At 36.9% G+C, this 27146-nt stretch overlaps 1 protein-coding gene across 2 annotated transcripts in view; it reads right to left on the bottom strand.

Annotated features, from left to right (window-relative positions):
- wdr27 (WD repeat domain 27) overlaps window positions 1-26834 on the bottom strand; it is a 35086-nt gene extending 8252 nt beyond the window's left edge. Inside the window, exons 1-23 of one of the 2 annotated variants that reach the window (XM_086092629.1) lie at window positions 26481-26834; window positions 25663-25819; window positions 25322-25446; window positions 25100-25213; window positions 24989-25040; window positions 24841-24911; window positions 24658-24745; window positions 24492-24588; window positions 23524-23615; window positions 22832-22896; window positions 21399-21511; window positions 20980-21053; window positions 18822-18891; window positions 18616-18684; window positions 18420-18523; window positions 18217-18306; window positions 17496-17617; window positions 16785-16918; window positions 16494-16591; window positions 15938-16059; window positions 11647-11744; window positions 7304-7406; window positions 4346-4444 (exon numbers count right to left, since the gene is read on the bottom strand). In XM_086092629.1, the coding sequence (XP_085948755.1) occupies window positions 4346-4444; window positions 7304-7406; window positions 11647-11744; window positions 15938-16059; window positions 16494-16591; window positions 16785-16918; window positions 17496-17617; window positions 18217-18306; window positions 18420-18523; window positions 18616-18684; window positions 18822-18891; window positions 20980-21053; window positions 21399-21511; window positions 22832-22896; window positions 23524-23615; window positions 24492-24588; window positions 24658-24745; window positions 24841-24911; window positions 24989-25040; window positions 25100-25213; window positions 25322-25446; window positions 25663-25819; window positions 26481-26618 (2295 nt within the window). In that variant the 5' untranslated portion in view covers window positions 26619-26834. The remainder of the gene's footprint in view (window positions 1-4345; window positions 4445-7303; window positions 7407-11646; window positions 11745-15937; window positions 16060-16493; window positions 16592-16784; window positions 16919-17495; window positions 17618-18216; window positions 18307-18419; window positions 18524-18615; window positions 18685-18821; window positions 18892-20979; window positions 21054-21398; window positions 21512-22831; window positions 22897-23523; window positions 23616-24491; window positions 24589-24657; window positions 24746-24840; window positions 24912-24988; window positions 25041-25099; window positions 25214-25321; window positions 25447-25662; window positions 25820-26480) is intronic. The other variant, XM_086092630.1, reaches the window with a different exon arrangement.
- Window positions 26835-27146: the final 312 nt, after the last annotated feature.

Below are 27146 nucleotides of genomic sequence, written 5' to 3'. Positions count from 1 at the left end.
TAACAGTCCAGTAATGATCTTAGTTTTCATTTTTAGTGTTGACATGTACGTCAATTTGCTGCCACGGACTAACGGTTGTGGTTAGGATGAGGCTTTCGGTGAGGTTGTACAGTACCCGTTACGTCTTTACATGGGACACTAATGGTTGAGATTAGGAATAATGAGGTTGTAGACAGTTACAAAACATGTCGTCAACACTAAAACAATCACTGGACAAATAGGTCAGTCAGTCTTCCGACCAGACGGACCGGGTTCAAGACTCACTTTTGGATTTTGCGCTATTTAACATGGCCGATAGAGGTCACTAAAATATGTAACACTTGGTCGCAATATGGCACCTCTTCAAAACGACCTATGTGGTCGTCCAAAATGTAGCATCTTATAGTACACTCCAGAAACTATGGTCCATATCCCCATTGTTGTATTTTTTTGGGATGTATCTAATATCTGACTTGTAACCAAATGTAACCAATGCATCATCTAGCCTAGTCCTGGGAACTAGTATGTGTATGAGACATGTCTACTGAAGTCTGCCAATACGTAAAAACACACTTCATTTTGTATCGCTCATTTTTTACATTATGTAGCTAATATAAAAAACAGATTACCACATTGGCTCGTTGTGTGCATTTATTTCCCACCCTGATGTGTTAACCTTTTATTTAGCCAATTTTTTTTTTCTTAGTTGAATCTGGGAACATATCACAAAAGCTCTTTCCACTCGACCAAGGAGACAGCTGATTATTTAAGGAAATAAGTGTGTCATTTGACAAGAGTGTTCGCATGATTGAAAGCTTTGAGCTCGGACTAGCTCAGGCTTGTCCAGAATCATCCCTCAGTAATGCTGCTGTAGGCCTAAAATTTCTGATTTCCCACAATACACTATGCTCCTTTCTCCTGCTCTGTTCACATTCATATCTTATTATTCGATAGCTGCATCTTGCGAATGCAGACGTTTTTCTGCTTTATCCATCCCATAGAGCGGTATTTCAAAGTTTCCAAAGTTATGGACATTTATGCACGAGATGTACAAAATTTACTGTGCAATTTAGAGTATTTTTCTTTTCTTTTTTTATCACAATCTAAAGCACACATTTGCAGTCAATGGCAAAGAAAGAAAATTGGGACAAAGACGAATAAAAACAGACGGCAACGATTTTCACATTTTTACCGGCTTATGGTATAGATTTTTAATGTGATGAAGATGTTTTCCATCTCTGGTGTGGAATAACATGAGAGGAGCTATCAACGGCTTCAGATTAGAAAACACAGCTATCACGGTAACCCAAATAATGCACAGGCTCCCTGAGCCTATTTCCCTTGTTTGACCCACTAACCTGTTTCTCAGAGCTGGCTGTTCTAGCCTGGGGCTAGCTGGAACATTTCGCTTTGCCTTTATGTATGATACTGAAGCACGTAAATTCCATACGAGGGAGTGAATGCAGGAACAGCATTAAAATTGCATTGACTTTCAGGAAACTTGATAGATTGGAAAGCTGCCTCTCAAGCAACAAAACAAAACAAATGAGAAGCTAACAAAAATTTACAGTAGAATCAATTTACAGATGTATCATATGTCACCTGAAAATCCTTACATTGCGAAAGTAAACAAAGTGACAGCAACATTTTGGCATTCTAACAAGAGCGTTAAGCAGCAGGATAAACCTGGAGGAATGAACCACAGTCGCGCATCGGCCCGTCTTGAAGGTCTTTTAAATATTAGGGTGGAAAACATTAGCGGTAAATGAGTGGAAAATATGCATTGCATTATCTGTCTGGGACTTGCGGTGGAGAGTTCTCACAGCAGTAAATATGGACAACATCTGGCCTAGAGATATGGCCTTAAAAAAAAACCAAGATGAGCACAATGTTTTGATGTTGTTGTGTTTCCGTGTACAAAAGTACCATTAAGTTACCTGAGACAATTCTCAGGACTGAGTCATAAAATAACATTAATTGTCAGGTATTGTATGTTACTCGTAGGCTTATTTATCAAGGAACTACTTCATTATCGTAAAACAAACTTCCCTGGTATGATGCAACACCACTGGATACCACTACAATATAATGTTAAATGTATTTTCATTCACTGCCATTGACGGCTATAAGCGTCAAAAATTCATTTTAACTATTACTATTAGTTTACATTTTTTTAAATTTTTGTTAACAAGAATAAGAAAACCTAGAATTTGTTTATTGCACATTTAGAACAGATACAAAAATTTGTGATTAATCGCGAGTTAACTAGTGAAGTCATGCGATTAATTACAATTTAAAAAATGTATCGCCTCTTGCCCCTCATTTTTAATAATCTTTATTTTATTTTATTTTTTAATGAATTTATGGCAGTGAATGAGTTAATACTGTGTGAGCCCACCATCCCCTGGCCACTAAAAAATGTACTTACTTTTCTGGCGCAGGATTAAAATATAGTAAACAATGTAATTTTCCCCATTTCCTTGAAAATAACTAAATGCTGTATGTTAGTGAAACACATGTTCGAATTTTCTTTGAAGTGCAACAAGGTAAAAGGAAAAAAAAAGGCCTTCACCATCCATCATGTGCTGCTATTTCTTATAGTACATACATTAATGTATATGGAAAAAAAACATAGTGTATATGGGATGAAGTAACTGTCCCTCCAGGGTACTCACATAAATTACCTACTGTATACTGATTAGTATGAGAGATAGTAACAAGACATACTGTATGTTGACCAATTATAGAGTAAGCAAATCTAATAAAATAACTATGCAAGTGTAACATAAATAATGTCTGTCAATTCAAAGGAAGAAAAATGTACGGTATGCGTTGACAGGATTTTATGGAGATATGATATGTGTGTGTGTGTGTGTGTGCACGTGCGTACATCTCTATTTGTACTAGTTAGGCTGGTCTTGACTGAATAAATGTTGCAGTAATGTATGTTGAAATGAAAGACTTTAGCTGCCTGATGTAAATTTCAGTGAGCATTTTATTGCTTAAATACAGTCAAATTAAAAAGCTATTAAAAACACCAATACAGAAAACGCATTATAGCCTACATCTGTTGATTTTCTGCTAGTGCTGCAAAATAAAAAATGCAGGCGCTCTGACAAAGAGCGAGCAAGCACTGATTGATGAAGTGCGTCTCCCAACTGTGCAGATTTCTGTAATTCAGCCAGCCAGTCGCCATGGATCAAACTTTCCACTTGGGAATTTGAATGAAGCATTGTGTTGCAAAAGTAGCATTATACACAATGACTTGTAGATTTAAAATAGGCGACCTTGATTCCATATGACAACACATCTCATGGAATAGCGAGAAGCATTCAAAGTAAATAAACGATTTGACTAGACCAGGGGTCTGCAACATGCGGCTCTGGCGCCACAAATTTAGTCTCTGTGGATCTCTAAAAAAAATGTTTGTATGTTTGCAGATTTATTTTTATTTTTTAGATAAAATATTCTTCAAATGAATAAATAAATAAAATAAATTAAGTATTCAAAAACGGAGTTAAAATTTTTAACTTGTCAGACAGAGAAACGAATGGTATATGAAAACGTTTTTTTTTTTTTTTTATGAGACAGTCCTCCAATAAATACGACCTATAGGTTGTTTTGAAAAGGTGCCATATTACGACCAAGTGTTACATATTTCAGTTTAGCAACCTCTATCGGCCAAGCGCAAAAATACAAAAGTGAGTCTCGAACCAGGTCCGTCGGGTCGGAAGACGAATGTTTATCTGACTGAGCTATTTGTCCAATGATTGTTTTAGTGTTGACTACATATTTTCGGTCTCCAATCTCAGTGTGCGTTTTCCTAATCTCAACCATTAGTGTCCCATGTAAAGACGTAACGTGTACTGTGCAACTTCAAAAATGTATCTTAAAGTATTGGTTGCTGCATATTTTCTATTATGGTGCAGCTCTAATTAGCTCTTGGGCTCTCTGCAGTCAGCACATTAGACTAACACTAACACATTGTTTCGTTCATCACAATATTCAAATGTTTTGCGGCTCCAGACCGATTTTTGGTTATTTATTTGGCCTATAATGGCTCTTTTGACAGTAAAGTTTGCCGACTCCTAGACTTGACAGCAAAACCTTGCTCAAGTTCCCCTGCAATAAATCTGAATTATGCCATTCATTTTGACACTATGGTTGCCAAGATAACGATACTGATTAGCTTCAACCACCATTTACCTTCCATAATTTGTGCTAGTGAATACGCAATTCCCTTCCTTTTTACATGGTCAATGTAACTCGCAATACATCATGATTTACAGTATCTCATTTGGCACTCTTCAAATGTTTGATGCTGTGTATGTGCCACATGGCTAGTCAACTCATCACCTCATCTTACCTGTGGCGTAGCAGGGTTGAAGGCCACACTGAGCACCGTCTCAGAGTGTCTCTGGAGCTTGTGAAGGTAGCAGCTGCTTCGTATGTCATATACATAAGCCTGAAAGGAAGATGGACTAAATGAACACACATAACTGAAGCCTTTTATTGATCACAGAATATGAAGAAGAGAATATGAATTTGCATAACATTTTTGAAAACCTGCTACGAACCTGCTCGGCCCAGCATCTGCACATAATTCAACATCACATGTTCTATTGTCAGCATGTTTAAACTGTAGCCGAGATTGCATCGTAACAACAGTAAAGCTGATTTTACTTTTTTTCCAAAGGTCGTGCTTTATAGCCTATAAGTTATAGGAGGCTGACATGTTTTGCCGCCATCTTTCTGCTACAGGTACCCGAAGCAGAAGAACTTTACGAACGTAGTAATTAGTGGTAGGTTTGTGAAGTGTGGTCTCTCTGAGGCAATCGTGCATTTTGAAGCACACGCTTCGAACTTAGCTCATTGCATTCTATTAGTTCACCACTAGATGGCACTAAATTCTACACACTGTCTTGCTAAGATTTTGAGATAAGCACTGATATTTAAAGTAGAATCAATAGTGAAAATAGACTGCTTGATTCATGTTAACTGTAATGATTTAAATGAATCGGTTTTGTTATTTATCATAAATGTATATGTCTATATTATCGTCAGACACCACACATTTAAATGCATTTACATCCTTGGGGAGGAGCTACGTTTCTAATTTGAGTTGTGAGATCTTAATCTTAAGAGACGACGACCATGATGTTCCCCTATTGTTCCAGTGTAAAATTAGAATACAAAATGCCCTTAAGGTCGAGTACAGCTCATTAGGAACTCTTACATTGACTATGCGATGATGACTCTCAAGAGACGTGAATGTGTGTTATCAGTTGCCCAACTTTTTTTCCCCCTGGCTGCAATCATCAAATTTTAAGAGCCATTTGTTTGCTTGAGTGCCACAAGCAGATAAAACCAGATGTGGATATAGATGTTCGTTACCAGACGACGACTCATCAGATTTCTACAGCTGTTTTGTATTGGGATTTTCTGAAAAAGGCACAAGGAAAACCATCCATGGGTAGAGTGTTTCCGTTCCAAGGCATGTGATGCGTGCGGTGTCTAACAGGGCAGTTCTTGGCTGGGGGGACATTTTGTCAATTCAATGAAGAAAAGCAGCAATTCAGCTTTGGCGTATTTATTATTTACCTTACTATTGTTGACTTTTGGGCGCCAGCCTGACATTCTAATTATTACTTTTAAAAATGTAAATGTGTAAATTCTGCTTAGCTTAGTTTTAGTCTAAAGATAATTAAGCGCCTAATGGGAGAAAAACACTATTTCACCATTGTATATTCCTCCCAGCAATGCACATTTGGCTACAGTGTTCTCAAATCTTTGCGCATTGTCCAAATAAATGTTAATAAGGACATATTTCCTTCCACTGCTTTTTACTCATACAAACCGTGTAAGGAGAAACTGGACATTTTCCAAGACACTTTGAAGGCAAGTAAAAGTCACTGTCTGGAAAAGCAATTTAAAAACACTATTTCAACATGATGTAGAGTTGGACTTTGGAAAAAGGTCTGAGTCCGATTAAAAGTGTCTGAGTCAAGTGCAAACAAATAAAATAAAAAAATGCTTGGTGTTAAAATAGACCCCTGAGCACCTCACTGTGAAGGGGTTGAATCTCATGATTTTTCTCAGCCAATCAGTGAAGAAAAATTAAAACATGGGAAAAAATCTATTGTGAGATATAACTAGTGGTACATTAATATCACTATATAAATAAATTGGGACAAAAGTAAAAAACAACTTTTGCAATGTATGTATTGTAATTAGGGTTTAGAGCAGTGGTGGGCAAACTCGTTCCTCAAGGGTTGGAGTCCTGCAGGTTTTGGAGGTTTCCCCTGCTGCAACGCAGATGATTATAATCAATAGGATCGTTACCAGGCTTATGCAGACCTTGCTGATGAGCTGATCATATATCAGCTGTGTTGGAGAAGGGAAACATCCAAAACCTGCAGGACCGAGTGTGCCCACCCCTGGTTTAGAGTTTCCAAATATTTCAAGGATTAAGTATCGTACATGTAAAGGATTCGTGTTTTTTGCTCGAAACAAATCCTGAATTTACTTTAACTATAACTATATACAGTGGAATCTCGGAGTTTGAACGTCTCTTGAACAACGCATGCAAGGACGGTGAAGGACCCCTTAGTAGTCTAACAATATGCCCAATGTAAAATACACCAACTCGGCACTGAACTAAAGCAAGCATTAACATAGCATTTTTAATCCACTGATGCCATCACACCACAACACAAAAGGTAAGGTATTTTTTACTGTTTAAATATTGTACAGGTTGTAAATGTAAAATAGAAATTAAACTAGGAATTTTCAGTTTTTGGAGCTTGGAAACGGATTAATTGTAGATACATTATTTCCTATGGGGATAAATGTTTCGGAGGTTGAACAATTCGGACTTTGAACACTTCGTAGGAACGAATTATGTTCAAACTCAGAGGTACCACTGTACATCCATCCATCCATTTTTTTTTAACCGCTTATCCTCACAAGAGTCGCGGGGGGCGCTGGAGCCAATCCCAGCTGGCTTCGGGCAGTAGGCGGTATACACCCTGAGCTGGTTGCCAGCCAATCAAAAGAATAATGTCCTAAATACAGTCACATACCTCGAATTTATTTGGTCTTAATCTTTTGGTCATGATTCTGATCTAATTATGCATTAAATTACATGTTGTAAAAATCATAACCACACACTGATGACACAGGTCTTAATCGTCCAGTAAATCAACTTGTTCATCCAGAAGCTACAATGACATCATCGCCCCTGCCTACTTTGCTTTGTTAGCTTATTTTCATGCACAATTCATTTGTCACTTACGAGTTCGCAGTTCATGTATCTACAACTTACACATTTGTCCTCTGAGCCGCACGCTATGAATCGACCACACGGCGAAATGGCGGAAGAGCAGGAATGGCATCGGTTCACATGGTTGTCGTAGCGGCGTACACACCTGAGGAAATGCGTACAATGGTGAGGAATTCGGGAGAATTATACAAAGACTAAAGATACTAAATGTTTGCCTGAAAATAATATTGTTGCGTCGAGAATCAAGTAACAAAAATGTCGAAAATCAACTGGTTTGAAATGTGAAAAGTGAAAAGTGGAAGAAAATGTTAAACTAATAGAAATAGCTCACATTAATGTTTGACGTCTATAGTCGTCAATGGCAGTGAATAAGTTAAGTTAAAGTCTGTTAACATATTTAATATGTTGTGTGTTTCATTTAAAATAATTTTTCAAAAACAAGTCCAAGGTCCATTTTTGTTAATTCTCACTATAAACTGTGGGGAGCTGGTTTACTCTAGAAACATGCATAATGTCAATGCGTATGTTGAGGAGCTTTTGTATCAAAAAGAGTATCCTTCCCAAGAAATTAGGGTTGGGATATGTTTATATTTTAAAGTCCTTTTCTCCTTTGCATAACTTTTATTAGATTTGGTTTACTCACTGACTTACCGTGCAATTTTTGGAGCGGGAAGTAACCCAAACCACAACAAGCTAACAATGGCAGTGCACTACAGAAATCTGCTACCCGTGCCAATATTTTCTTTACTTTTCACAAAAATCGTGTTGGCGGTGGCTAAAACAAAACAGGAAAGAGGAGGTAGCGGATGACAAATGGCTGCCTCTCGCCACATACTGGGCTGCACATTTGCTTTGCAACAGCATGAAATGTCTTTAAAATGCCACTGACAGCTCGCTGAGCAAAGGTCTCGCTATATGCACTGAAATGTTGGCGGACCTAAACCTCAACCGGATCTGGTGAGAACATGCCTTTGACATTCATGTTGCAGTAATGGAGCTGAAAGTAGGTCAAAGACATATGCTACTGTATTTACAGTCAGAAATTGGGGGCACTGCATACTTTTTAAGAGACTAATGCAAACTCTTTGAAGATCATAGTGGGTAGGGTGACCATATTCCCATTTCCAAAAATAAGAGGAGACTTGCCCCGGCCTTGAAATTGTATTACCAGTCGCAGTTACACAGTGTACTTCACCTCCTATTAGTGATGCAATGTCAACCGGACATTTTCATGAATTTATAAAACCCATGGACGCCCAAACAGGACGTAAGAAAATAGTCTGTTCTCCTAAATGTTCTCCCAAAAGAGGACATTTGGTCACCCTAATAGTGGGGAAATGTTCTAGAAAGCTAGTGTTAACATTATTAAACATTGTTTTACTGTCACTAGCTAGCTAGCTAGCTCGTTCCCTAGCACAGTGGTCCTCAACCCTGGTCCTCGGGGACCGGTATCCAGCCTGTTTTCCATGTCTCCTACAGCCAACACAGGTGGGAATCGTTATCAGGCTTCTCCAGAGCTTGCTAATTAGCTGATGATATGAATCACTTGTGTTGGCTGCGAGAGACATGGAAAACAGGTTGGATACCGGTCCCCGAGGACCAGGGTTGAGGACCACTGCCCTAGCAGATAAACGAGCACCATGGGAGCTAGCTAGGGAGCTAGCTAGCTAGCACCTGGGGCTAAAGCTAAACTGTGGCAGAGTTTTTTACTTTCTGGACCTGGATTTGCTACCTCTGCCACCAAGTAATCACTATTAGCCATAAATGGGTTGAGAATTGAGACATGTGACCCATGAGTACCCGGTAATCTACGGATGTGACAAATGAAGTTATAATTAGAGTTTTAGACTCATTGCTTCATGCATATCATTTCTAGTTAACCTCTTTATGACAACAAAGTATATTTTGGCCCCAAGGTGTTCCCCATCTCTTGCTCAAAGTCCTTAGGGATAGGCTGCAGCTCATCCATAACCTTAAACATGATATATGGTTGAGATGCATGGATGAATGGATGGATGGACAGACACTTGTCAGCCAGTTTCACGTAATTGTATAAACACATTATGTGGAACTAGTTGATGGCTGAAAGAAAAAAAAAGAAAGAAAAAAAGGTTAACTGAAAAAACATCACTTTAGGGATCTCCCTAGGAACATCAAATACCACCGTCAACTTTGCTGGCATTAGGTCAAGCCCAGTTAGACAAAGGTATTTCCCAACACTGCGACCCAGTTAAACACAGTAAATGGAGAAAACAGACACTTCAAAGTAAAAATGGGAAGTACAGTGACATACTATAGCGGTGACAACATGTCAAGTAATTGGCAGCTAGTAAAACTTGGTGATATGGGGAAAACAGGAAGAGACTAAAACTATTGGGAGTAAAATCAAAATTGTGAAGTCTTTGACCTCACTGAATAGCTTTCCCATTTGGTCACATAACTAACATTTGCTAACGTTTATTCTTCACATATCCAATGTCAAATGTGACCCAGCTCTTTTTAATATTATTTATAATATTAATATTGGACTGTTGAATGGATAACATGTGTAGATGTGGTGAAAAGTGCTGACACAAGCTGCCAACATAAGATTGACAATAAGCAGTGTAACCAGTTCGAGTAGAAACACTTATTTAGGTCAGAATCAGTAAGAGGTGTTCTATTGGGGCTAGGGGCTATAGGCTCGCAAAATAAATTAAAATACATATGAATATAAATATATTGGCAAATAAGCCCCCCCCCCCCCCACGCACACACAAACACATGGACAAAGACAAAGTGTTGCATGCGTGATGACTGTTCACTGTTTGAGTGATGACTAGCAGACTGCACTGGCAGGCCTGATCCTCTTTGCGTGGTAACCCTCAGGGTACTTTCATGCACCTGAGTATTCAGTGTCAGGCATCTAGGTAATGTGTACTTCTGCCATTTAAATACTGAACATAGTGATTTAAGTAGATTGGTCACTATCCATTATTTTTTAAATCGATTAATCTATTGATTATTCAATCGACTAATTGGTTTCGTTTTAATTTTGCAATAAAGTGTATTACAAAAGCATTTTTTTTCCCCAATTACTGTTTATTAACCAGTGATTGGTGTTTATTTTGTACTTTGCATTCATATAGTGATTAAAAAAAAAAAAAGCGGGATTGATGTTGTACTATGTTACCGGTTCGGTCATTGTTTTCCAAACAGAAATCAGCAAATAATTACTGTTGATATGCTGAAATCAGAGGATTTGGGCTATTTTAAATTTTAAAAAAGATGGCTCCAAACGATTACTCGATTATTAAAATAGTTGTCTATTAATTTGATCCTCGATTAATTGATTAATTTTGACAGCTCTAGATTTAAGATAGCTTTTAAGTCATCACCTAAGCAAATACTGTGGGTAAGAGCTTTCCATTGGATAATTATTGCAGTGATTGATATGTTTGAACTTGTAACATGTTATTTAACCCAAACTGATGCAGCGCGTAGCTTTTCATTTCCTAAACAACCATGTCAAAAACAACTAAGAAGATTGCTGAAACTTCTAAAATTGGGTTAGAAATGTCAAATGAATTATTCAACAGTGGTGAACCATAATTTTCTGGGAAGATGTGTGGTTGGAAAATAATCTTAACAGATCATTTCGATGTTTGGTGAGATCAGATGGTACAAAACTCAAAAGTTATGTTTAATAGAGAAAGTAAGTGCATAATGCAAAGAGAACTTGAGGGTTTTTGTGCAAAAATGCTGTGTAGCCCTAAAAAACGGATGCAAATGGGTGAAATTGTGTAAGGTGCTCTAGTGAGGAAAAAGATTTCACTTTAATGGAAAAGTTACGTGGTCTATTAAGTTTTGACCTTATTGGTGATAGTGATGGGCATATAAAGTGATGCAGCCATCAACTGCTTACAGTGCAAACTTGCTAGAACTGATATCAAACTTTTAAATAGAACACCACCACAATGCATGTCCTTGCCTCTGTTACAAAAGGGCAAGGAGCGCTGGAGATCAGGTTGCAGAAAAAATACCATCAAAATGAGTTGTGGGATATTTCAAAATGTACGTACTGACGTTTTTGTTTTTTCTCAGTTAACCAGTTTTATCTGCATGATGTCATATCATTTTTCAGGAAATTCTTCTGAACATTCAGATGAATAATAAAACCGGGTATACTGTACACTTACTGCTCCCATTTGCTGTATGCAACATAACATCATTTACACATTTAGGTCACTGTAGCGCAGTAAAACATGATTTAAAATAATTTAGCAATTCACTATTAGTTTCAGCTTCATCTCTATGTATTGAATTGTGTTGCTACTGAGATATTCCGTATAAAAATCTGTATGTTTAACTGTAATTGTTTCAACAGCAAAGAATCATATACTAACCTAAGTGTGCGAAGGTCCCACAACTTCAAGCCATCCGTGACTGCACTGGTGAGGAAAAGGTTATAGTATTCTGGTGCCTGTGTGCTGAACATTGAGCCCTGCATGTGAAATATACACAAAAATGCCTCGTCAGGACACGCATGACTCAAATAGTTTGCGACTTAGCTTCTTAGAAGTGCTGGAAAATACTTTTGCAATATAGCCTGTATAAGCAAACGGCTTCCAAATATTTCCTTCCACTTCGCACAACAGTGTGCGGGGAGGTCGAATTAAAGCCAATGGTAGTGAAACTGGAATGTGAGATGTTTTCTTTTCAACAATTTGTTTTCCCTCCGTGATCCACCACAGTGAGATAGCACTCAGTTATACATACACTTTCCACAGCACACATACACCAATTCCATGTGACATCCCGACCAACTCATCAGACGATGCATAAAAGTGTGTGTGAAATAGGGGGAGGTTTTTGGGTTATGAGCATGAGAACGGGAGTCTGAGAGGGCATTTCCAGTTCAGTTTTCCGAGAAGTCCTTCTGCTGTGATGAGTTCCAGGTGAGTTTTTACTGAAGCGGCAATGGAAATTTCAACTGGGAAACGTTGCTTTCCCTGCTGCAGTTCCTCAGATTGGCCAACTTTGAGACTAGAAATCAAGGCAAAAGATAAGCGACTATATGAGTCCAGGCTGAGGCGGTCCCTGCGATCCGCTCTGGTATTATCCCGCCCGCACTCCTCAGGCCCTCGGGCACCCATTGACGCAATAGCTCAGCTGAAACAACACAGTCAACATTGATGGCGCACAATAGCTGACGTGACAGTAGAGAGGCGCCTGTGAGAGCGAGGCATGAAGTCAACTGTGTGCATCACACTTGAATGCGTGCATTTGATCCATGCCACTAGCTGCTGTTTATCCAGCTAAGTAGACACAACAGCATGGGGTCACTACACTGTAAAAAATGTTTTAAATAAAACTGTAATATAACAGAATTTGACTTTTTATTTGACTTTTTTGTTTTTTATATCATTTAATTTACAAAAAAAACTTATTTTTACATGTCAAATGAAATTATTTGTGAATTTATAAAAAAAATTTAAGTGAAAATACCTACAATTTTTGCAATGTCCTCGAAACTAGGACATTCATTGTAATAACAATAATTAATTGTATTAACATTTATTATGAAAGGACATCTAATGAGATATCGCAAAAGGGGAATAATACGCAAAGCAAAGAATTGGATTTACGGACGCTGCCTCTGCTGAGGCATCCACACTACCAAGTATACATTTCATGAGATCTAAAATCTAGTCGTCTGGTATGTCAGAGGTTGTGGGTTTGATCCCCTTGGTGAACATGTTGAAGTATCCTTGAGCAAAATGCTGAACTCCTAATGCTGTGTCATCAGAAGGTGAATGACTAGTCAAATTGTAAAGCGGATTGAGAGCCTTGTAAGGTGGAAAAATGCTGTATAAATAAATGACCCAAACAGTAAACTGTTGCAGTTTTAAACACAATATCTACTTTTTCAACAGTTATTGGCAATGTTTTGAAAGATTAATCACATCATTTTTTGCCATATACTGTTATATTACATGTTTTGTTAAAAATACAGTTCAAAACTGTACTTTAATAATGGAAACTACGGAAGCGTATTGCATTCACTTGAAAAAAAAGACTAATTTTGGGGGGGAGCTTTGGTTTTTTTTGAGTATTTTTTTCTGTTTTATTGAATACTTTTTTCCCTGTTTTTTTGAGTAATTTCTTTTCTGTTTACATTTTTTTTCCTGTTTTCTGAGTATGTTTCCCCTGTTTTCTAAAATATTTTTTTTCCTGTTTTTCTAAATATTTTTTTTCTGTTTTTCTGATTATTTTTTAAAGGGGCTTTCCCTCAGAGATTAGAGAACAAACCACAATACAGTATACACATTCATTCCTTTATTGAGAGCCAGTAAGTAAACATGACCATCTTATGGCATATGGAGGTATGCCTAAGTCTACAACAAGTCACTTGGAGTTCAGAGGTTAAAAAAAAATGACTCAGAAAAACAGAACAGCAGCTCTGTTTTTTGGAAGATTTTTTTTTCTGTTTTTTTTGAGTAATTTTTCCTTCTGTTTTTCTGAATAATTTTTTTCAGCCAGTTTTTTCTGAATAATTTTTGACAGAAGAAATATATATATATTCAGAAAAACAGAAATTTAAAAAAAAATACTCAAAAAAACTAAACTCCCTCAAAGAATTTGTCAGAAAAACAGGAGTTGTTGTTGTTTTTTTCAAGTGAATGCAATACGCTTCCGTAGGAAACAAACTGTTTTTACGAGAAATAAATGATTTGTTATTTCACAGTATTTTCTCTGGCGCCCCAGCTGACAGAAAATTACAGTTTTTTAAATGATTTTTTTTTTTACAGTGTAGGTACTCAAGTTCACATATGATCTTTCGTCAAAATCTTGAGAAATATGAGATTAAATGTCACACCTTTACTTGACAAGGTAGAGCACTCATTGTAAAATGTAAAACTCTTGCTTCGTCGAGTGTAAATCATCAGCAGACATGGCCAGTTGAAATTCATCACTAATATTTACAGTTTTCATTAATTCATGATTCACAATACTATTCTTCAGAGCACAATAATGGGCTATGGATGCAGGCCCAAACTGTCTACTTGTTAGACAACAGCAAATTAGGCCTGCACTGGTCCAAGACAGTAATGTGGGAGTTAGGCTGCAAAAACCAAAATTGGATCATGGAACAGTGTCGTTCCAAGGCCATCATTTTGTGTGGAATCTCCTCTTGCCATCTCATATGGCACTTTTAATCCCTAAAAACCAGGGGTTCAATCATGCAGCTAGATGAATGATAATGACCGTGAGTTTTTAGCCACTGATTTGCTTCATTCACACCACAAGCTAACACGTTTGCTGCCTCACAGATAATGTGCTCCTTATGTAACCAGCCTAACACTCATAGACGTCTTACGCAACATCATAACATCTGCCAAATAGTCGATCCTTCACGATGAAGATGGAACTCGCGCTACCTTTTGATGCCAAAACAAATAAAATTTCCTTTGTGTGGGTCTGATCTAGACATTGGTTTGCTTTGTCTCTTTCCAATCACAAAGCTCTTTATCGACTGCATATCGCTATGCGTACAAGTGAGAAAACTGTGCTAAACATTGTATTGACAGTTGGATGACTTTTAAGGAATTTAAATGGTTTAGTTCTTTAAACAATGGAAACATGTGAGTATAAATTAGATAAAGGGGATTAAATGTGTCAAAGCAGATTATTTGATGATATTTCATAAAGCAAAGGTTACTCCTTTCCATATTAAATTCAGCGTGCTGTCTTGTAAAAACAAAAACACATTAAGTTAAAAATGTGTGTATGTCGCTATTATCGGTTATTATATTGTTATATTTTATTATTTGATTTTTTTTTAGGTCCGCGTTTGGTGTGTGCATCGACTCTTGCTGTGCTGCGGCTTCATGCTGATGGCCTGCAGCTGCGGCCTATGACCCCTTCCTGGATCCCCGTGGGCTACTGGACGTGAGCAGAGTTGGTTTCACATACAGCACTTTGAGTTGCATTTTTTAATGTAAAGTGCTATATAGCGTATAATCAAGATTGATTGATTAATATTGTTATCTTTCTTCATTTTATTTTGTATTCAGTGTATAATTTCAGTCATCTTGAATAGATTTGTATTCTCATATTTTTACTTGAATAAATACATTGCCATATTAGTATTAGTTTAGCTATTTTCTTATGCTCATTAGGGTCGCGGGTGTGCTGGAGCCTATCCCAATTGACTTAGTCTAAGAGGCGAGGTACACCCCTCTGGACTGGTCGCTAGCCAACTGCAGAGCACATACTGTACAAAGTAAAGAACTTGACACTAACACACATGCTTTTGGAATGTCGAAAGAATCCAGAGTACCCAGAGAAATGCAAAAATTCAATTTCTACATGGAAGCAAGATTCGAAACCTGAATGTCACAACTGTGAGGCAGATGTCCTCACCTGTCTAATACTGTTTGTCTAATACTGTATTAGTTGTATGATTTTACAATTATTTATATTTTTTTTTATGTATATTTTCAACGCATCTAACAGTGCTGCTAACTTCATTTTATTAGACTGCAATTGTATTGACATGACAATATTTTGTTCTGAATTGAAGTACTCTGAAATGGGTTCCTGGCAATGACACTAGATAACATAATGCAGAGCGGTTCAATCGACATGGCCCATTACTTTTAAATAAGGACTGTAAAGTTTTGAGATGAGTACCTTGTTTTGTGTGATACAGTGGACGGCTCTGCTGTGAGCATCAGGCACCTCTGCAGCGACAATACCTTTGTTCATGTCAAACACTTGAATGGAGCGATTGGAAACACTTGCCAGTACAATGTCTGAGCCAGGAAAGTTATGGGAACTATTGTGGAGTCCAAGACAAACATCGAATTAAGTTGAAATAAATAAAAGGTTGCAAGATTTTAAAAAAGAAAAAAAAAGAGTAAATGTTATTATCTGCATTTTACTTTGCCCGTCGTGCATGTTACAAAGAACCAAGAAGCTCAAGACAGGATATCACACCACCAATTTGATGGATTCATTTTACAATATTGTTCAATTGGCAAGAAATCAGAAGACAAACATTCCTGAAAAATTGAAAGACAAAATAATCACAAGTAAAGCCAGCAGTGGGAGCTTCGGCGGCAGCTGTTTACGTGGCTCAGATTCAAGGGACAAGCTAACAAGTTGAGCAGCTAGATTCAATTTGTCCACCAAAACACTTGAGTCTGCGCTTCCTGTCATAAGAACGATAAGAGAAATGAAAGGATACATGCGAAGAAATCATTGATAGTAGACAAGTCTGTAATATCAGCTCCTGAGGATGTTGAAAAGCAGCTTGACAATTTGACAAAACTCCGTTGCTGATATCTGAAGATAAAAATAAAACAAACAAACAAAAACTGTTACACAGTACAGTACTCATATTTTTCCCCCCAAATGCATATATCATACGTCAGTTGTTTTTTCAAACAGTCATTACAGCTTCAATAATAATCTAACCTAAAGGTTACTTTATGTCAATACTGTAAATCACAAACAAAAAAACATCAGCCCACAGTACCTTTTGATGTCATCATGTGTGACATCCACATTATACAAATACATGTGCAGTGAGTCTCCAGACCCGAGAAGCAAAAACTTGTCCAAGTAATAAAACTGGGCAGCTTTGATATGTTTAGAGAACATATTTTTCCCCTGAAAGAAAACAATATACAACAGATATTCACAATCTCAAAATCTACATGCACTCATAATGGAACATATTTCACAAAAGGATTTTAATAAATAGCTGGGAATTTTTACTCTGTTTTGTTTGTGATGGAAAGGATAGTGCTGTAAAATTAAATATTTTTTTATTTGCTCAGTTTCTTGTGCAAATGCAGTATCCAATATGTAGCGTAATATAATGAATCTTGAATGTTTGCTTAATTTAAACACATCTGCATTGAATCTCTTAATTTGAACATAACTACGCAAGATTTTGTTGAGCAAAACGGGCCATTTTGGAAAAAAAAGTTATTTATTAGTGGTTCCGTCAGTCTTTTACAACATGGCAATTATGGAAAGAGTCTATTCCACCAAAAAACAGAGTCAGGTTTCTGTTCATGTCTATCGTTGCTTCAATGTGAATGATGACTTGTCAGCACATGAGGCTTGTTTGCATTATGTGCTAAGAACATGTGAGCGGTCAGGTCTAAATGGAGGTGGCTATTGGAGAGAAATGACATAAAAGAACACAACTATCAGTGTAGGATGGAAATGAGACATTTACCATGATAACAGCAGGCTCTGGGATGTCATGAGTCCAAAGTCGCAGAGTCTGGTCATGTGATGCACTTAACCAACACTGCCTGTTGAGGCTCCAGCTCACACTGCTCACAGGCTTGTCGTGTCCTGCAAACAAAGACAATCTTTCATAACAACCTGGAAATGCCGTGTGTATTTGCAACATTTACTTTTATGGAACTCGTCTGAGACGTGGACAGAGTGATGATTACAGCATCACTTCGTCATCTGGTGTTGGTCATTGTATCTATGCTGCCCCCTTTTGGTGCTTTTGGTAGAGGATAAACATTGCAAAAAAAATCCCACTTAAGAAATAGCACTAAGCATCTCTAGTAAAAAAGAAAAAGAAAAAAAAAGTCTTTATCTAAAAGATTGACAGTTATAGTTGAGGCAGTAAATGTCTGTGAAGTGTTTCATCTCATGCCAAAGATCCATTTCAAAGTTATTACAGTAGCCCATATAAGGCTTTTCTCTTGCTTCTCTTTTTGTATCAAATCAAAATCTTCATTCTCTTCATCTCATAAAATGATTACAACTTAGAAAAAGTTGAACTACGCTGGAATGCGTGCACTCTCTTGAGTCCATTTGTGCAAAAGAAAACAAAAAAAGAACCCCAATCATTATTGCCTACCATGAGATAAAGCTTTTGTAAAACAGCAGAATTTGATTGGTGGTAATGTGGGGGTGATTGTCAAGGCACCGTGTACCTGTATAGACCGCCGGATGGCCAGTTAGGGAAGACTTGTACATTAACACAGAGTTGTCACCAAGACCACACAGGATTTGCTTCCCGTCACCTGCGGGAAATGCAAGACATAGGCCTACATGACGATCAATTATCATGGGAAGGTAAGAGTCCGATTTTATTTAAATGTGTACATCATTACATTTGACAGATTTTAATACTCACCTGAATACTGGATGCAATAGACTGGCTTGTTTGTAATACTTAGATGGGCACGAACAACTGAAGGTGCTGCAGTGTCTTCTGGGTAATCTTTGAGGAGTAAACCTCTAATTGAAATGTGAAGATTAGAAACAAATTAAAAACTACTGTAATTTCAATACTGTTTTTTTGAAAGGATAATGCTACACTTAGCACTTACTTCTTCTTATTTGTTTTCATTGAAGACTGACTTTTCTGAGCAGTTGTTTTTGGTGTAAATAGAAGCTTTCTAAAATAAAAGCAGAAATGTTGTTGCTGTAGAAGTAGCCCAATGAGGTGCCACAATAAACAGGTGGCATTGTGAAGTAACGCATTTTAAATTTACAAGCATACTTTTTTTCAAATTCATTATCTTTATTATGCTACCTTGGAGTGCTTGTGTATCCAGATGATTTCACTTTTGAGTGGAAGACAAGCGGCTGCTCCTTTATACCACCTATGGAAAAAAACAACCAAAAAAAGATATTAGAAAAGTGTGTCTGTATTTATGTGTGGTTTATGAGAATAGTCTACAAGCCAGTGATTTTTTTATTTTGTTTGTTTACATTGCGGTCTATACACAGAATACCACTCTCTCAACCAAACTGCAAACCGGATAATCACTTCCTCCATATTGTTTAAATGTCATAATTAGGTTTAAAACATGTTTTTTCCTCGAAAAAAATGAAAGCTCACAGATCTTTATCCTGATCTGCACCAATAAATTCATACTTTCCTGTGCCCGACCTCACCACAGAGTTTGGAGGAAATGTCTTACGCCAACAAAAAGGTCATGCTTAATTCTCACTGGACAGTAGAAGGGTGCCATTGATTATACAAAGTTACAGAAAGGAATAATTATGAGCCACAAATTGAGGGCTGGGGTATTTGAACCCTGTCAGCAACCGAAATATTTGATTAAAAGACAACTATAGACATTTTTGCAGATTAAATGGAAAAAAAAATTTGAGATGTAAAAAAAGGCCACAGCATTAGACTTTAAATTTACAAGGGTTGTAAAGAGGACTGGAATAGAAAATAAATAAATCTATCAGTGTTATTTCAAAGAAGGTTCTTTCCTGGAAAGCTCACTCAGTTACGCCAACAATCTACAGCATCTGTGGGACTAAATCATGAGTCATTAAACGCTTTGGATGCACAGACGGGGATTCTGGGATTTTGAAGAAGTGACCATGATTGATTTAACGGTGACTCTGGCTATCTCTGGAGACATTTTCTCAGCAAAGCCCAAGAGGAAAATTACATGGTGAAAGAAGTCCACACAAAATATAAAGATAATAATTCAGGCTTTTCAAAAAGTATACATTGCCTCTTCTCTATGTCCTAAAGTGACCATTGTTTACAAAAAGTAATGGGTGTAAATGTAACAGACTGACATTTTTGGATTATGGTATATAGATTACAGTAGGATTAAATTATGAAACGTTTTATTGTGTGATGAATACACAAGCTATTAAATGGAGAAATTCCCTTCGCTTGTCTGTTTGCCTGTGTTGACGCATCTCTCTTTTCGCTTCGCAATATGAAGCAACAGCCACCTACCCCCCATTTCTTAATTAATGAAAGGAAATTACATAATAGATCAAATGAATTGGAATTTAAAAAAATGCAAATACAAATACAAGTTTAACGTTCCTCCAATAAACCAACTATTTAAACAAAATGAAGAATTAATTTCAAATCATAACATCAGACTAAAGTTATGAGTCATCCTTAGCCATCAGGTTTACATCATAATGTTAAAGTAGGCTTTCGCATCCTTTCTCACGCAGCTCTTTAAAAAAAAAAGCTCCTGTAGACTCATTCCAGACTTACAATGGAATAATGTTTTATTTTCCAAGAGCCTGAGAGGTTTTTATAGTTTAACATGCTTAATTTCTGCACATACTGTCTACTTAATAACATAGCGTGATTAAGGCCGCATTAGTCAGTAAATGCTTGTGGCTTTGGGTCTGACATAGCAGTCATGCAGTACATCTCGACTACATCTCCACAGTGTGGCTTAGCAGCTCTCCTCCATGCAGCTGTGGGGAGTCAGGACTGGATAATGTTGCCCTTTTACACTGCTACCTCACTGTGAGAGCAACACGAAAACCACAAAGAACCCCTAGAAAACCGGATTAAACTGCCGCCAGAGCCTAATTATACACCGGGTCACAAATAGGCTTATTTGACCATGGAAGCCATGACTGCACAGAGCAACCCCACTTGGATAATTAACACGCATATATAGTAATGTGTTGGTGTCTGCTGTTATATATCAAGTACCTGTAAAAAGTACTCAAATGGAAGTGAGTTAAATAACTAATTAGCATCCCCTGCTGTGCGAAGACAGTAATGTTTTCCATTCTCTCATACACATATTTCTTCAGAGAATTTCCTATACACTTGTGAATTATAATTCACTTTTAAGGCAGTGCACCATAAAGTTGAGTTTGAAGCCCTGTTGCTTTAACAACAGGCAACCATTTTGTGACCATGAGGGAGGCAATAATTTTGGATTCATAAGATGACATATCATGACCTTTTTTCTTCAAATGATTGGGCTCCTTCTTCTTCAACTCAGCATTGAGAGGAGACTCCAGCATTGGGGGGGAACTGGAAACAAGGGAGGGGTGAGCCGGGGAAAAGAGTTACTGGAATTGAATGCTTATAAGCTTTTCCATTGCTAGATTATTAGTTCCTCTATCATGGCGTTGTTGACTCATCAAAAATCTAACTCTCTGTAATTTTCCATTATGTGAAAACGTCATAGGTTAAACATCAATCCATCCATTTTCTACATTTTAAACTATACATTTTTTATTCATTAGGGTTGCGGATGTGCCGTAGCCGATCTCAGCAGATTTCAGGTGAGAGGCGGCGTACACGTATGTCTGGTCTTCTATGTACAGTACATGTATGAAACGTAAAAGGACATTGCTTGGTTAATTTCAAGACTACCTTGGAAATATTGAAAAGCCTCGACTTCCAGCCTCGATTCTCACTGCGTCATCCAAAAAGAACTCCAAAAGGCCCACACATGGAGTAAACAAAGAGCTCACTAAAAACAGCATCTGTGCGGCAAGAATTCAACAATTGTCAAGGTAATGCTGATCATCTGTTATGTTAGAATGTGAAATTAGACAGATTTATTTTATGAGTTTAGACACATCATTACTTTCCTCTGGGCAGGAATAAAATGGAAAATCCCAAACAAAACTAACGTGCATCAGTGGATTGCAAACACATAACGCTGTACTTGTAAAGTTACTGAAATGCCATTTTTAAGTGGCCCATTAACACATTCAAATGTATCCGACAAAACTAAATAAAAAAACATCCCTCATTCAGTTTGACAGTCTTTAATTTGGAAAGCAGTAAAGCACACATTTAAAGTTTATACGAACGCTTTTATGTGATTGAAGCCACATTTTATTTTTTAGAAAAGGTCTAACTCAAACAATCTGTAGCGTGAGAAATCAAGGAAAATGCAGGGGACGTGTGCGGTGTGTTGTCTACACAATTACTGCAATAATGAGGACAAGTTTTAATAATACCACAATGTGGATATACGAATATGAACATGATCCAACCACATGAAGCCTTTTTGTTTTATCGTACATGGGCCAGTAATCTTGGCAAATTCATCTGAAAGTGGCAAGCGTCAGAATCCATTCATCCATCCATTCATCCATTCATCCATCCATCCATCCATCTTCTACCACTTATCCTCTTCAGTCATGACGTCTATCCGAGCTAACTTTGGGTGACAAGTTCAGAGTACAGATATATGCTGTGCTGTTTGTGAGTCAATCGCAGGGCACATATGGACAAACAATTCACGCTCACGTCAAATCACACATATGGATGATTTAGTGTGATCCCAGGATACATGCTTTGGAACGTGGAAAAAGCAAGCAAACACACAAACAAGTGAGTACCAAGAGAAACACCACAGAAGCTTGACTTGCAAACTCTTCACAGAAAAAAATATTTTAATACAAAATAATCGTTAAAGAAAAGAAATTTGGTTAAAGATGGACAAAAATATATATACTGTATTCTTATTTATCTTTGGGCTACCAATGGTATATTTCATATACTGTTAAAAAAAATCTGTAGGTTTCTTGCTTTGACAAATTAACTGATGGCTAAAGGCTGATAAATCGGTTCTACTTGCTTCACAAGGTAGCAAGGGATCAAAACCACAAGCTGAAAGTTGAGGGACCAATCTACTATGCAGGCATTCCACATCAAATCGAATCATAATTTGTCATATCACTTAGGAAATCAAATCTCAAAGGGTATTAACAAAGATGAGATACAAAAAAAAATGTGACTACAGTATATGGAAAAATGCAGCAATGTCTTTTGGTTGTTTAAAGTATACTCACAGACTTGATATGTTTGTCAGAGAAGACCCAAGACCCAGCCATTGCGACGCTCAAATCGGGGTTGTCTAGGATGAGTTGAAATACAGTTTGATTGGGCCAAATGCATCATAATCATTCATATTAATTTTAATATTTTTACAATGGTTTGACATAAAATAGCTGATGGTTGTTAACATGAGACATCAGAAGCAACGTTTCTTGTCCCATTTTTAACTCATTCACTGCCATTGACGGCTATAAACATCCCAAATTAATTTGAACTATTTATTTTGTTAACAAGAGTATGAAAACCTAGAAAAAGAATTGTTATTGTACATTTAGAACAGATATCAAATTTGTGATTAATCGTGAGTTAACTATTGAAGTCATGCGATTATTTACAATTACACAATTGTAATTGCCTGACGATGATTATTAAAAATTAGGGGCGTCAGGCGATTCAAATTTAAAATCGCATGACTTCAATAGTAAACTCATGATTAATCACAAATTTTATATCAGTTCTAAATGTACAATAAAAAATATCTAGATTTTCATACTCTTGTTAAGAAAAGTAGGAAAAAAATGTTAAACTAATAGAAATGGTTAAAATGATTTTTTGACGTTTATAATCCTCAATGGCAGTGAATGAGTTAATGTCATGTTTTCTACAAAATACTGAGTTGTTTTTTGGGTTTCTGGCAGTATAATACCTTTGAAATGTAGAACCGTTACCAGATCTGATGTAGCCAGATTGACTACATACAAACCATCAGTGCTTCCGACACATAACCAGCTCTCGTCCCTAGAAAGGTAGCAAACACGAGTGCATACGAGTGAGAGCGTGGCATCGTTGCATGAGATGTTATATGTTAGTGATATCATTACTATTACGCTGAGCACATTTTCTTCTATATACACGTGAAAAAAAGTAGACAGTTAAAAATGTAATTGTGTTTAACTCATTCACTGCCATAAATTTATTTAAAAAAAAGATTATTCAAAATTTGGGGCAAGAGACAATTACTTTTTTTAAATTGTAATTAATTGCATCACTTCACTAGTTAACTCACGATTAATCACAAATTTCATATCGGTTCTAAATGTACAATAAAAAAAATTAGGCTTTCATACTCTTGTTAACAGAAGTGGGGAAAAAATAGAAATAGTTAAGATAAATTTTTGACGTCAATGGCAGCGAATTATATATATATTTTTTTAAAGATTACAAATTTGGGGCGTCAGGCGATCAAATTTTTTTAGCGTAATTAATCGCATGACTTCACTAGTTAACTTGCGATGAATCACAAATTTCATATCTGTTCTAAATGTACAATAAAAACAATTTTTATTTTTCATACTCTTAACAAAAGTGGAAAAAATATTAAACTAATAGAAATAGTTCCAATGAATTTTTGACGTTTATAGCCGTCAATGGCAGTGAATGAGTTAATTATGTTATTTAATTATTATTTTTCAGAATAACGATAAGTCAAATGATGAGGTCTATTACTCATGCCATCTGGGAAAGGATGTTAACACTAAAACGGTCTAAAGATCAGTGTAATCGAAGAAATATGGCCCGACAATCACACAATAAATTTACACAATAATTTACATGGCCCACAAACATAAGTAAAGCATGACAGGTAAGGTGGAGATGATGGATTTTCCCACTTACCCTTTTTCTGCATCAGTGCTGTCATTACATGATTTGAAAGAAGCTATTTTGAGAACAGGTTTTGAAATATCCACTTCGGATGACTTTTCTGCCACTCCTAAAAAGTTCATGAATAGCAGCGTTAAAGTCTTATCAATCTACCTGTACTCCATGTCTAGGTTGTCACCTGCTTGATGTCTTTGTTCACTCTTGTGAAGGTCTATTTTGGTCACTAGCTGACAAGAAAAGTCAGCTTGGAGAGAAAAGCACCAAACCTAAAGCAGACAGAAAATAATTGTTTGCCCACGGCATGAAATTACTCATTCCTTTTTGTGAAGGTTTTGATGCTGTTCGGGCTGAATGTAGCAACCTGTCCATCTGCGGAGCCAGTGATTATGTGCCCATTTTCCTTCATGAAGAACACACTGAGCAGTGGAGAAGCTTAAAAATGAGAGTATCGTATTAAATACATTAAACAATTACAAAGCTCTGATCTTTTTAATTCTTCAATGTCATACCTGACATTACAAAAGAGTGGTAGAAAACTGATTCAGTTTGTAGATCCCATACCTGAAAGATAGTATATAGTTCTGGCAACAATCACAATCATCAGAATGTTAATTCAGTACCGTGAATGTTCGGTCCTCGGATGTGGTGACTAGAATGTGTTTATTCCACGTGCAAAACTCTGCTGATGTTACAGGTCCCAAATGGCCAGTTAATGTCGAGATTGTTTCCCGTTTCTGATGAGGAAAACAATCCTAATGACTTGCCATCTGTATTTCATGTACATTAACATTTGCACCTCCAGAGTTCAAATCCTCAAAATGCATTTGATGTTGTCAAAGTACCTGTGAGCTGAGAATATATGCAGTGGCTCCACAGCACGCAGCCACTCTCTCATCAGACGAACAGAAGGAAAGATGGACCACTGGACCCGGTAAAGTTCCAATAATTGTCCCAGCTGCAACCTGACCTTGGGTCAGATTCAGTTAGCTACATGAGACCATTAAGACGTGGTACTGTTGTACACCATTGCAAAGTAAAATCACAATAAATGCGGGCTATTGACAATATCAATCACAACTCAGCATTATTATCATTGTAGAGGCAAATTAATTCATTTCACCTGTCACTTGACTTGATGTCTAGTTTGTAAAGATTTGCACTAAGCAGATATCTCTTTCTGTACCTTCGCTCACTCTTCTCTGGCACACTTCCACATTCCAGATGATAACGTAATCAGCAGATGCAGAACAGAGAAGGACAGGTGAGTTCCTTTTCCCAAAAGTCATGGAGGTGATTTCACCATGATGCCCCGTGAGCTGCAAGGGCTGTGGAGACCAGGGCTGTGCAAAATTCAGAATTCCATTCAATTCAATGGATACAGTTGAATTTGAATTGCAGATATAGTGGGATTGTATTTGAATGCAATTCAGAGAAACTCGTTCTCGTCACATTACAGTGAGAATAAGACAGCGTATTTCACTACTGTGCTTCAACCAAAATGTCCAAAATGTTTAGGCAGCCATTTTAAAGACTTAGATAAAGCAATGTATTCTGGGAAGTGAAGTGCTGTTCTACCATCATATCAAACAATTTCCACGTTTTTTCATCTACTATTTAGCATAATTAAGTATTGAGTACATAGTCTTTATAAAAATGTTTGTATGTAATTCATGTTGTAAACAGGCTTACTGTAACTACTGTAGTGTAAAGCTTCATTGTTAAATACACTTCTTTGAATTTCATGATATTTAAACTTCTAAGCCCTAACCTTTATACCATAGTGTAGTCTTGCAACATCCTGACTGGAGTTTTAAATACAATATAAAAATGCATTATAATGCCATTACATTTGATATATAAACAGTTGTCAGCTGGCTTTCACATGAAAAAGTACCAAACATAATACACTATGAATTACTATATACACCCCATTTTCGACATAACATTACTCAAGTCAATAAATGATGTCACGTCACAAACTTGCAAAATGGGTTAACAAACCTTACGCTCAAGGTCCCCATTACTGTAAATGAGAATGTCCTTGCCACGAAGAGAGATGCCAGTGTAATCACAACAAGAAGCCAGCTGCTGGTACGATATAAGTCTGTCACAAGTCAATTTGAGTCTTTCAATGATCATTTTCTTCTCCCGACAAACCACAAACGCTGAGCTTTCGCTTGTTAACAAAACATGATAGCAACTCAAATAGTTGTCCGTTATTCCGTAGCTTTCATTAATCTAAAAACTAAGTTTTCTTAAAAATAATACGTTGGGTAAAACTTAATCAGTATTTTCCACATTACAACGCCTCGCGTGGACAAACGTTTTGCGGTTGCTAGGAGACCTGCGGATATGCTTGTCTGTTTCATTATGACGAAAGCGCTACTGAAATTCGTGTGAGTCGTCTTCTTGTTCGTATGTTCTAGAATGTATAGTTGTGTTGAATTGTGTTAATAAATGCATTTAAAAAAAAGTGAGTGGTCTTCTTTGCAATTTTTTTCAAAAAATAAATAAATAATAGATAGATAGATCTGATAGATGGTATTTTTTTGTATCTCTGGACATTCTTTGTTATGTACCACCAACTTTTTACCACCAGATGGCAGTCAATATTTAATTTCTGAAATGATTGCGGAAGCTACACAGTGTAGACGCTAATCATGAATC

Source organism: Leptonotus elevatus, chromosome 13 (assembly GCF_054856555.1).
Source record: "Leptonotus elevatus isolate MCC_2025b chromosome 13, RoL_Lele_1.0, whole genome shotgun sequence".
Lineage (NCBI taxonomy): Eukaryota > Metazoa > Chordata > Actinopteri > Syngnathiformes > Syngnathidae > Leptonotus > Leptonotus elevatus.
Note: the sequence above shows the minus strand (reverse complement) of the source record. Positions and strands in the feature narration are given on the sequence as shown.